Below are 13,016 nucleotides of genomic sequence, written 5' to 3'. Positions count from 1 at the left end.
AGGGCTTCTCTACTGCAACTGTTGTTTTTCCAGCATCACATTAAATAACTGCTGAAAACGTTCTTTATTACACTTGCCCCTCTTTGCCTTGGGCAATGCTTGTTAATATCAGGCTTAAATATTGCCTCTTCCACTCTCTGGCTATAATGGTTGCATTCTCTCTGCAATAATGTTGTCTTGTTATTTTGCCACTGGGATTTAGATGTTTTGTGAGGTATTGCTCTCTCTTTACTTTGGCAGTGATGGTTATGGTTAGCTTGCTTCAGTATTGCCCAATCTTCACTTCGGCAATATTGTTGGTTTCGATAGCACTAATTGTAACCCTTCTGTTCTGGTCTTTGTACAAAGTTCGTAATATGCCAACGTTAGTTCGATATTCATAATTAGTACCCAGCAAGAGTCAAGCAGAATGCAACAAGCATTCTGATTGGCTCTCGCCGGGTCCTTACCCGGCGAGAATCCTTCGATTCTCGGCCGGGATTCCAGCTGCCTTGTCCTCGGCGGGGGCGTGGCTGCCCCTCAGTCAATGAGGAGGGTCAAAGTGGGGCCATCCCTGCTCCGAGCCTCCCCATGGCTGAGAGGCTGCCTTTGCCCCCCGCCGGGGACTCGGGTAAACTTTTTTCCCCCTTTCCTCCCTCCCGACCTCCGTCCTCCCTGCCCTCTCCACTCCACTTACCTTCTTGCTCCTGCGTCCCTGCTGGGGGACGATGGCAGGCTCCAGCAGTGTGGAGACTCGGAGCGGGGCCATCAGCAGGTACGTATTCCCTCCCTCCCTCCCTACCTTCCACCCTCTCAACCCCACTTACCTTCTGCTTCTTTTTATTCCGGGAACTGGGAGCGCTGGGAACACTTCCGATGGCCGCCATGGAAAGGCAAAACGGATTCCGTTTTCCCTTTCCTGGCGGCCATTTTCTTGGTCGTTGTTTTTTTTTTCTGTCCCAAAACGCTGCAGTGTTTCGGGAAAGAAAAAATGGCTTTTAGGGCCCCGGTCAGGCATATATTGCGGGCATGGGTACTAATAGCAATATGACCCTCGCGGCAGGGGCATTACCGACTCAGGTAATGCCCCCGCTGCTCGGGTCATATTGCTTAATTATTATCAGTACCCAGCGGTCGATTACGGATCGTACAGGGATTACCCAACCATGGTAAACTGCTTGTTCTGTTTCCTCTCCAACCTCCGGCACTGCAAGCTGCTTCTGATTTCCCGAGGCTGTGCTGAACAGGAAAGGAGTTTTCCTCGCGCCTACTGTACACCAGTGCATGCTGGCCACTGGGACCGCAGACCAGTGCATGCAAACCGAAGAGCTTCTCTCTCCAGGGGGAAAGCTTGCTGCAACGCTGCTTCCCACTACGCAACCACTGCAATTAGCTTCTTCAATCTTGGAGACCCTCTCAGGACAGTAATCCACTTCATAGGTAGCAGTGGCTCCGGCGGCTGCATTTTCTTCCTTCGTCTGTGGCTGCAACTGCGACAGGTGGTTTTTACAACCCCACCTTCTGGTTCTCATGGCCTGCACCCGAGGGGGCCTTACATATTAAACGTATACAAACTTGGGGAGCTTTTCTAACCGCACTCTTAAACCTCCGCGACTATTATCCTTAAATAACAGCTTAAACGTGTCGCAATGATGTGTGTAGAAAACGAAGACCCAGAGTTCCCCCACTTCGTTTGTTTAAAGTGAAACTAGAAAATTCCACACGCATCCATTACTGCGCCACAAGAAATATTGTTCGAGACCAGTTTAGTTTGATTTTTTTATATAAAGCATTGTTTCGTATGCTTTTTTATTTTTGGTTGTAGCCCATGTTGATGACACGTGTTTCGGCACTCATTTGCCTTTCTCAAATCTGGGCAATAACTTACTATACAAAAATAATAATATCCACATTCATCAAGAAAAACCAATTTACATGATTATTTAAAAGAAAAATAAAAAAAACAAAAATTAATAATTTTCAATGACATTATTTTGAAACATATCATAATGCAAAGCAAAAATACCACATACCATAGTATTGTCCAGTTGCAGGGTTGATACATATGTAATAGTTTAGTATTCCGAAGGAGGTGAAAGGAGAGAGAAACAGGAGGGTGTGGGGGGCTAGGGTAATAAAATGAAAGGAAAAAGAAATAATAAATAGCACGAGAGGAGAGAAAAACAACAAAATATAACAATGGAATTAGTGCTATTTGTCTTCTAAGGTTCCATTTGTCTATTAGGTGCAAGTGTTGTTTAAAATGGAGCTTACCAATCTTTGGTGTTCATGGTCTCACTAATAACGTGTGTAGAGCATAAGGAGTCCCGTCAGACTCATGGACGATGTACGTCCTAGTCGGATAAAGAAAGATAGTATTGGGAATATATTAGTTCCCTCATCTTGGCGCTCACAACATTGCTTTTTTCCTATAGATAGAAATTTGAAACTAGGCGATATATGCATTTGCTTTGTTTTACGATTCTATATAAAATAGAATGCAACATTGAATTTAATCTAGTCTTTTCATTTCATTTTACTATATATTCTACATGCCTAATGCATCTTGTAAAAAAATAGGGGCCTGCTATGGCCGCTTCCTTCTTTCACACATAAACCCTTGTGCTTCCTAACAGCGGTTCATTTCACAAATAACTTGTCATTCAAGAAACAATGCGGCCCGTTCTGACCGTCTCGTCTTTTTTGGCGGATCAAATCCGGATAGGAAATGGCAATGGGTGGTCTCATGCTCTGTTAGGGCTTACCTGCAAAGTCACAGTACCGGCATCAAGTGTCGTGTCCTACTAGGCGTCCGCCTCATTCGAAATGGGGAGTATGTATTCTGTTGCTAAGGCAATCCTGTTTGTCCTACTTTGCTTTCCATATTCTTCCTGCCGTCCGCCATACTTTGGGATACTTTGACTTTACAGATCTGTATCGTGTTGTTTTCAAAGTTCCATTCTCATTTTCTAATGCATTTATATGGACACATTTTTTCCTATTTCGGTTTGAACATGTATTTGGGAAACGGGTGCTCTTGTTTTTGCACGTGTGGAAATAAAACATATTTTGGTTTTTATATAGCAATGTCACGTATGTCTAATTCTCACAAAGCCTCATGGGAGCTGTAGTTCCTACTGTATTCAAGAAATATTTGAGGCAATCTATTAGCTATGTATGTGTTGCTTTTGAATATTGCGGTTTGAACATGTGTTTGAAAAACAGGTACTCCTGTTCTCACTTATGTGGAAATAAAACATATCTTTTTTTTTAACATATAGCGATGTCATGTGTGTCTGATTCTCGCAAAGCGTTATGGGAGCTGTAGTTCCTATTGTGTTCAAGAAATATTTAAGTCAATCAGTTGGCTATATATGTGTTGGTTTTACATTTAGTTACCAAATATAAGTTGAAAGTTACCATTTTTCTTCCGAACATTCCTGATATCATGAAAATCTAAACAATTATCAAATTTCATGCGAGTAGATACATAAAATAATTGCCTATATATAGACACAATAATGACATATGATTCAATAGTAACATTAGTTTTGAGGATACATAAAATATATCAAATGCATGTCAAAATCTCATATATAATCATATTGTGGCATAGGTCCATTTTGGTGCACACAATTTTTTCCTTAAAACTGGACATCTCATTGTCTGTGTTTAAACCTGTTTCAATACATCTAAAATACGATTAGTTCTTGATTTCCACCTCGGCATCCCAAGGACACCTTTCTTAGACCAATGAATTTAATGTCTTGTTTGCAATCCATCTGATGATGTCTCTGCCAGTGTTCCGCCAATGGTAGATTTTTGTCTTGACTTCCAATCACTGCCAAGTGCTCACGAATTCTCGTGCGTATTTCTCGGATCGTGCTTCTTATGTAGATTTTGCTGCAAGTGCATATAATCGCATAGATCACGTACTTTGTACGGCAGTTATTCTGCTCACGTATTTTCATTTTGATGCCATCTTTGTTCTCAAAATGGTCAGTCATGGAAACCGCATGCCTACACATGGTGCATGTTCCACATTTTCTGAACCCTAATTTGGGTTGTAACCAGTTCGCTTTTGTTTCCTCCTTATCGTCAGGTAATAGTGATGGGCTAAGGCTCAGTTTTAATGTTCTCGCCCGTCGATACACTATCGAAGGGTAATCTTGTATTTGTGGTCCAATATGTGGGTCCAATTTAAGCAGGCCCCAGTGTCTTCTGAGGGTTTTTTTCATCAACTGGTTATTAGTACAAAAGGTGGTAATAAATTGTACCTCCTTGCCTTGAACTGGTTTGTTACGATGTGTGAGTGTTTGAAGTCTTGTCATTTGATGCACTTTTTTGTAAGCAGTTTTGATGCTTGTTCTCGGATAGCCCCTAGCTTTGAATCTAGTAGACAGAATTTCACATTCCTTCTCAAAGTCTGTTTGTTCACAGCAGTTCCTTCTAGCTCTAATATATTCGCCCTTGGGAATGTTACGAATAACAGGTGCATAATGACAGCTGGTGGCATGTAATGTAGAATTTACTTCTGTGCTCTTGCGATATGTTCGAGTCTGCAGACTGTTGCCTGATACATAGATTGTTAAGTCTAAGAAGTTAATTTCAGTATTACTGTGTTCTCCTGTAAACTCAATACCCAAATCATTGGCATTTATTTCCTGTCGAAAAAGCTCTAATTGTTGTGGTGTTCCTTGCCATATTAGAAAAACATCGTCAATGTACCTGGTCCATTTTACAACATGTTGGCTGAATGTCTCGGTTGTGTAAATCCTAAGATCTTCAAACATGCCCATTACTAGGTTCGCTAAGGCCGGTGCATATTTTACTCCCATAGCTACACCGCGTTTTTGTTTGTAAAAACTATTGTCGAACATAAAGATGCTGTTGTCTAGAGTAGCCATAAGCATTTCTTTGAGCATGCAGACAAATGGCAGATAGGATGCTGATTTATTTTTAAAGGTATGGTCAATTGCATCTAATGCAAGGTAGTGGCTTATAGGCGTGTAAAGCGCCTTCACATCCCAGGTTGCCAGTAAATAAGTCGGATGCCATGGAATAATCTCAATAATGTTTATTTCTGAGGTTGAATCCTTCAAGTAAGCTTGTACATTTGTAACTTTCGGTCTTAATAGGTTGTCAATATATTCCGAAATGTGTTCCGTGGCTCAGCCTATTCCGCTCAGTATTGGTCTGCCTTCTGGAATTGTTGAAAATTGTTTGTATATTTTCGGGAGAAAATAAATAGCTGGTAGAATCGGTTTGGAATGAAGAGATATTTCTTCTCCTCATCAGTTATGAGGCCTTGCCTGTACCATCCATCTATTGCATTTCCAAGATCCTGAATAATTTCCTCCTTAGGATTCTTTAATAGTCTATCATAGCAATTAGGAGTATTAAGATGGTTAAGAGCCATCTTAATGTAGTCAGGACGGTTCATAATCACTATATTTCCGCCCTTATCCGCCTCCTTGATAACAATTGCACGACTTCTTTCCAGTTTGTTAAGAGCATTCTTCTCAAGATTTGTCAGATTTTCCGGTTTTCTCATTATCCCCAGTTTTCTCTGTCGGTCTTCTATTTCATATAGGTCTTTCGTTACTAATTTGTAAAAAGCGTCAATCATGTTGTCTGTAGGAAATTGGGGTAAAAATGTGGAGGTTGGTCTCAATTCCTTCTTGATTAAGCTGATTGGTGTAATTGTTAGTTCTTGCATGGTTTGATGAATTGGAAAGGATTCTGGTTCTTGCAATGATCTTATGAGATGAATATTTCCTAGTTCCTCTATTGTAACTTAACTTTCTGTTGCTTGGTATACTTTTTGTTTGCCAGTTGTGATTTGGGTAGCAACATTTTTTTTAAGTTTAAGTTTACGTATAAACTTGAAAAGATCTGTGTGTTTGCATGGGTTCCATGTATGACGTAGGAGCAAATGATAATCCTTTATTTAGCAAACTGATTTCATCCTGATTTAATTCAACATCGGAGAGATTCATCACAAGGTTCGTTACTGGCTCTTCTTGGCTGCTTCTCTATTCATATTAAACTGTCCCGCTTAGGTGTGGGTCATCAGAACCACTAGACTGCATCTTGCAGTTTAGTGCCTCTGCGTGCCTCTTCCACGTCCCAGTACATGGGGCATTGTGGGACTTGAAGTCCCCAATGTCCTAATTATCTTTTTCTTCACATGTTACAATTCTACAATAGGCCATTACGATTGTAGGGTCTCTAGGGAAGTTAGTGAAGGGGTTCTCCTAGTTCTCCTTACCCTATTCACCTCTAATGTGGTACTCCAACAGAACACCATCCCCAGGGTTGGGATCAGGAAGCGTGTGCCTTTCCCTGCCCAAATGAGAAGGGTTCCTGGCCAGGGCTTCTGGGAGAATCATCTTTGATTCATCCCACTGGTAAGAAACAGCAGGCATCCTACTTGTCATTTCCCGTCCACCCGCAAAGGTGACATTATCTCTTGAAATAGCAATAAAGTAGTGTCTGTGATAAATTAAACGCAATTTGAGAGGCACTGGGATTAGAGGAATTCCACCAAAAAAAGGTAGTCATACCTTATATTTATTCATGCAAGTACCAAAGACCAGCAGAAGGAAGGAACAGTGGATTGTGGAGTGGATTGTTGGAGGAGGTGAGGTATTGGTGTAGGGGTGAAAGTGGTCCTGCACATTGAGTATGTGTGTGTTTGTGTGGTGTGTGTAGATGTCAGTGCAAGGAATGAATATGAAGTGACTGGTATTAGTACAGGTGTCTGTGTAGTTGAAGGGAGGAGTGTAGTAGTGGGGGAGGAGGGAGTAGATGGAGGCGACATGTAGTGGGAGGAGGAGTGTGGCAGTGGGAGGAGGAGTGTGGCAGTGGGCAGAGGAGTGTAGTTGTGAGAAGGGGAGTGCAGTTGTGGGAGGAAGGGGGATAGTAATGGGAAGAAATAGAAGAGTGGAGTGGGAGGAGTGGTTACGTCAAAGTGCAAAGGCAAGGAACGGGAGGAGTGAAACATCAGAAAGGAGTGAAACATCCGAGTGGAGTGAAACATCAGAGGGACAAAGGATTCGAGGATGGAGTAAGGTGGAGGTAGTGGCAGTGAGAGCAGAGGTGAGTGAACTGGCCTTGTCAAGAAGGGATGGGAACCCATTTGAGCCGGGAGAGGGACACCTACCACAGAGCCATCTAGAGCCAGTCCTACCCCTTAGGTAGATGCTGGCAGTGAAAGGTCCCCTGTGTATCTCTGCAGACCCTTATCTTAAGCCATGCCGCGTTGCCAAAATGCTCGCCGGTATTTCTTTTTAGCTCACTGATCAGACGCCAGTTAAGACCATCAGTCAAATGGTACAAAAACATCCAAAGAGCTGAAACTACCCACCCACATGATAGAAACCCTCCATAGAGCCAGCACAAAGCAGCCTGCCGAATGAGAGAGAGAGAGTAAGCCACCAGAGAATGCTGCAGGCTTGCACGACAGTCAGAGCTGGAGCAGGATCACCAGGAAGCACCGGTGCAGTCCCATGCACTAAAACGGACCCCCGAAACCACCAGGGATTAACTAAGGACTAAAACCATTTACCCCATGCCCATCCTTCTTCAATCACAAACCAGGATCATAAACTAACATTGTGGACTTGGAACGCTGCTATGGACAGCATGTTGCAAATCTGTGCACAGAAAATAGGCAAGGCTTAGACCCTGTTTTAAAGTATTTTCATACACATACTCATCCTGGAGAGGGTAGAGCAGCCTGGATCAGTTAGGGCAAGGGAACCCTTGCCCTAACGGAACCAATACCAAAGTATGAAGGGGGATTTAAAGGAGGATCAGGAAGTGTGGATTTATCAGGTGAGGTTGGAGGTGGAGATGGGGGACGACCAAGAGACCAGCAGGGGTAAGGAAGAAGCGGCAGATTGCTATGAAGATTGTTGGAGAAGGTAAGGTATTGGTGTAGGAGTTACGGTAGTTCTGAAATTTGAGTGTGCATGTTTGTGTGACGTGAGTAGAATGTCCGTGTAAGGAGTGAATTTGAAGGGACTGGTTCTGGGTGGAATTTAGGTGTCTATGTAGTTGAAAAGGGGAGTGTAGTAGTGGGAGGAGAAGTGGGGTAATGGGAGGAAGAGTGGAGTAGTGGGAGGAAGGTGGGTAGTAGTGGAAAGATATGTAACAGTGGAATAGAAGGAGTGGTTACATCAAAGGGAGGAGGTGAGGAGAAGGATGATTGAAACATCAGAGGGATGAAGGATTAGAGGGTGGAGTAACTTGTGCGTGACTGATCTAGCCTGATTACCACAGAGCAAGTGCAAGGCCCATCCAAACTCCCACTAGAACACTAACCTCTTGTGAGAGTAGGGAAACTTAGGAAGTCCATGAGGGAGTTAACATGTCCTGCATTTAGGGAGAACACTGCTAATATAAGCAAAAGAACACACAGAGAAAGGGTTTTTTACTTGGCAGAACTCACCAGGGGGCCCCGACACCTGGGTTAAGGAAGAGTTTCCTGGAAGGCGAGAGAGAGGGACGGCCCTAGTCCCCACACAATATTTATTTAAAAACGTGATCTATCTGCAAGAGTCGCAGTGCCATCTGTGACAGGTGGTGTCATTGTGGGATGCGCCAGATCCTGATAGAGAGTTCCCAACGCCATCCAAAATGTTGAGGGTGATGAGAATAACCAACTCTGCTTGGTTTCCTCCCTGAATCACAGCCAGAGCTGAGGGATACAACCTATATAGGGACAAGGAAGTCACCATTACACCAAGTCATGGTTCAGACTGGACTGGAGCTAGAATTATTAGAGGGAACCTATGGAAGACTGGCTCCAAAATCAGGGTTGACCCATAAATATTGCCTGGAGGTGGGGGCAGGAGTAATTGACTGTGATTACAGCGGAGAAATCGAGTTCATTCTGCGGAAAACGGGAATTGGAAACTCAGTATGTAATAGTTTCTGAAACTTGAAACTTTCTTTCAAACGTCATTTTTAAAAATCCTCATTTACAGGATTGCAGAAGAGAAGTACCACACGTTCATCTTCATAGTGATTGCTTGCTTCTATGATAAAAAAAAAAACGTTGTTTTCCCACGCTGTGGCAATGGTGGAATTTATTTGACCCTCAAGGTGAGCATAAATATGATGAAGCAAAGATGCTTTAGAGACAACACTATATCTTTATATATTCCATCTGAAGAAAGAACCTGGAGGAGTCCTATATTTCATCATAAGAAAGGACTCAAAAGTGTATGTGCTGTGTATCATCTGTTTGCTTCATTTGCGAATCAAGTAAAGGGTGCTACCTACAACAATTAGTACAGCTGTAATTTAGTAATTAAAAACTTGCTAATTCCTTTTTTCACCTTATCCACAGTTAGCAAAGCTTCTGTATCTCACAGCATGTGTCTCACCAGAGTCTCTGGAGGATAGCATAGGGGCAACGTGCTCGCCTTGGAAGCAAGACGACACGGAGCAACAAAGGTTTGATCCCCAGGTCCGCGCTTAGAAACCTCTGTCTATTGAGCGCATTATAAATAACCTATCAAAACATGTGTGATTTTAGGCTTTGTTTTTCTGTTCAATTTCTCTCCAATGCACAAAAATGAGTAGGCATGTTATCATATTGCTGGAAAACCATTTACAAGCAAAAGTCTATATAACTATAAATGTAAAAGAGATCCACTAGGAATCCACCATTCTATTGTTCTCTTTAAATCCTTTTGCACAGAAAATGAAAACAAAATTAAAAAACCCATATCAGAAATATCCTAATGGAATCCATATTTATATGCTCTGTGCACTTTGTCTTCTTTTGAGTGATCATTTACCAGTTCGTATTGTATGATAATCTAACATTATCATTATCATCTGCAAGTTTCCCATCGTCTTTCTATTAATATGTTTCTTATCGGACTAGAAATCGAGCCACTTCATAGCAAAGGTATACCAAGTGCCCACGTTTGTTGTGAAGATTTCACATGCATCTGAGTCAGACGGGGACGAAACAACAGCCGGGCCAGTTTTACACGGATGTAAACTAGATTTTCAGGTAGTCTGGATCCGAATGTGAAATATTGCCATTTAGTGCACAGGCCAGTAGTTTGATCAGTCATTCATCTGATTCTAAAGCCAAAATCTTCCAGGCTGCAGGTAAAAGTGGAAAATGTATGTTGTGCAAGCTACATCTAGTCAGAAAATATCATTCACCATAGAAAATGAAATCATGCTTTCAAATTGTGTTAACGGGTTTGAACACATTTTCGGCAAAAGAAATGTAGGTAAAGACTCTCTGAAAAACAGGACCTCATTGCATAATTAATCAATTCTCCTCTACCTGGGCAATTAAAATGTTCAATACATTGGCAATCAAACCATTCTAAATCTAAAATCGAAAATTTCCTGCAGACCCTGCGCAGAGAACAGGGGTAAAAACTTGTGGGTACATCCATCAGAGCGTGGAGGTGTCCAGGCAAGCAGTGGAGCCTGTGGGGGTCAGTTGTGCTCGTTCTGTTGGAGTAGCTTGCAATGTCCCAATGTACTAAGGAACCCCCTGAGCCAGCGGGCTTATTCATAGGACTGCGGGCCAGAAGATGCTGGATATATTCAGAAATGGTATCTATTAGTGATGCTCGCTTCATAGTGAACCTGTACCTGGATTAGTGTTTAGCTGATGATTCTGCTTTGTCTCAGATATCTCCAGGTCCCAGCAGGAGCACTTCTGGTCCGGCCCGCAAGAGAAGTTGGCCAATGTGGATAGTGGGCCCTCCTTGGATGACCCTGCCCTGATGCTCGTTCCAACCTCATTCCAGTCCCTGTCGGGTGTCAGCAAGCACAAGGACTTCATTCGCGGCCTCCCTGTTCATCTATCCAAGCGCATCCTGGGTGAGTTCCTACTACGTTTCAACATCCAGTGCCTAGTGCAGAGAACTCTTTTGCACACACAAGCTCACTTATCCAACGCTTTGTTTTGCCTATGCATGCCGATTACGCATACACACTTCATGCACCCTTTCTCCTGCCAAGTCCTCTAGATACTCCCCCTCCTTTCATGAATGTTTTCAACTATTAAGTTGTGCTATATTTGCATCCTGGTTCCCCTTATACTTATTCAACTTAATATATTAATAACTAAATGTATACATTTATTTAGAAAGGAAAGCAAAATGTGTGCTCCTTTTTCTCTTTCTTGTTGACTTAATCTTTAGCACCTCCGTTGTGAAATCAGTGTTTCTCCCATTTGAAACGCTATCTTATTTGATATGCATGCATGCTGGTATAAATACACAACTTGTGTTTTGTTTCATTCAGGACTCCTGGATGCGAAATCTCTCCTGTGTTGTTTCAAAGTGAGTCAGCACTGGCGGTACTTGGCAGAAGAGGTCAAGGGCGATAAACAGGTTCAAAGTTCAATCCAGGATGAGGCTATGATCTTGCAGGTACTTCGGCCCAGACTCCTATTAGCCACTGCTCTGGCTGCTGCTACATGTCCTAATTTGTCAGCAGGTAGATGCGAGTAGGCCACTCACCACAAGCCCACTGGTTTAAACACCCACTATAGATATTTACAGCTGTGGCCTACAGAGTGCCATGTGTAACCCACTTGTCACTGTCCAAGTCCCAACAAAGTTACTCCAGACTTTGTCTCTGAGTTTGGTAAAGCGTACCTTTGAGTTGGGTAAAATATACACTTCTGATTCAAGTGCGGAAGCTATCACTAAGACCAAGTTGTCAACATGACCCTGCCTGGGGCCTGGGACAAGGGAAGGGTGAGCTCACTGGGCTGAATTTGAGACCCTTGCTAAATCCAATGTGGGCAGAAACGAACTTTCAGTTGTATAATTTCATGCATTACAGGTGCGCTCATCAAGTCCCGCGTGACATAACAGATCAGCAGTGTCTCTCTCACATTACATAAAAGCAGTGACGTGGATAAGGTTGAGGACAGCATTTACATTGGCTGTTGCACGCTTTGATATCCGAGTGCGCTCTTTACTAGCTAGGGCAGACACTATGGAGACATGCCAACTCTCATTATTATTGCTAAGAGGTTCACAGTTTCTGAAGCTGGCTTCTGCATACAGTCTGCCGAAATTCACAAGTCTTCATTTTCCATGTCAACATATAACATGATTATTTCTGTATGCATTGTTCTTTTCTTTTTCATTCACCTTGTCATTAGCATTGTGGGCTCGGCTATATGTCTCACCTTTCCTTGCATTCAAACAATAGCAACTTTTTTATGGCTTTTAAGTTGCGTCTTTTGAATTATATGGGGGTCCCCTTTTTTACAAATATGCCTTGTGATATCTATAGCAGCACAAGTGGGCAGCACTTCACTGGCCTTTTCCTTTTCGTAAATGTTGTTGTTTTTGCTAATTTCATGGGTGGCCTCGAATGAGCTGGTTGCACTCTATAATGATGTTGCTGGTCTTTCCAGTAATTCAGGGGGTGAGGTCTTCAATCAAGATTTTAGATAACTCTTCTTCTGAAATGCAATGAAGAGGAGGTTCTGCACCAAATTCATAGGTAATTCCCCTGGTCCTCAATTAGCAAAACATTTCATAGCAAGAAAAAGCAGAAGGATTCAGCATATGTCCCTGGAATCATCAATTGTTAAACACATGTATGTGTGTAATAGAATATCCACTCCAGTAGAATGTCAATTAAGTCTTTGCTCAAGGTTTGCAGTGCCTTTGCGCTCATTTGACCTGCATTGTTCAGTCACATTTAAATAATCCTTTCAGTTCAGGAGAAATAACAGACTTGTGAAAAACACTGATATAATTAGAAAAACACATATTTTCCAATCTACACGAGTAATGGAATATACAGTGTAATTCAATGGGAATTTCAATAATAATTACATTAACCTACTTTTTATATTATTTAGAAAGTTCAAACCAAATTCATAAGTAGAAAATTACTAATCATAATACTGAACGTTTTATAATCTAATAGGAAAACCTATAATTATTGGATTCAGTGTCTTATAACCTTCATATCAGAGGAACCTTTTGCTCATTTTAATGTTTTGTAAACATATCTATCTCTTT

General features: G+C 42.1%; 1 protein-coding gene across 1 annotated transcript in view; it reads left to right on the top strand.

Moving 5' to 3' along the window:
- The window catches only part of FBXW10B (F-box and WD repeat domain containing 10B), a 322,682-nt gene that overhangs the window by 35,048 nt on the left and 274,618 nt on the right, over positions 1-13,016 (top strand). Inside the window, exons 3-4 of the mRNA XM_069654556.1 lie at positions 10,654-10,845; positions 11,272-11,399. Coding sequence (XP_069510657.1) covers positions 10,654-10,845; positions 11,272-11,399 — 320 coding nt within the window. The remainder of the gene's footprint in view (positions 1-10,653; positions 10,846-11,271; positions 11,400-13,016) is intronic.

This window comes from Ambystoma mexicanum, chromosome 3q (genome assembly GCF_040938575.1).
Source record: "Ambystoma mexicanum isolate Mex_15411 chromosome 3q, UKY_AmexF1_1, whole genome shotgun sequence".
NCBI lineage: Eukaryota > Metazoa > Chordata > Amphibia > Caudata > Ambystomatidae > Ambystoma > Ambystoma mexicanum.
The sequence above is the reverse complement of the archived record's forward strand: the minus strand, read 5'-3'. Positions and strand labels throughout refer to the sequence as shown.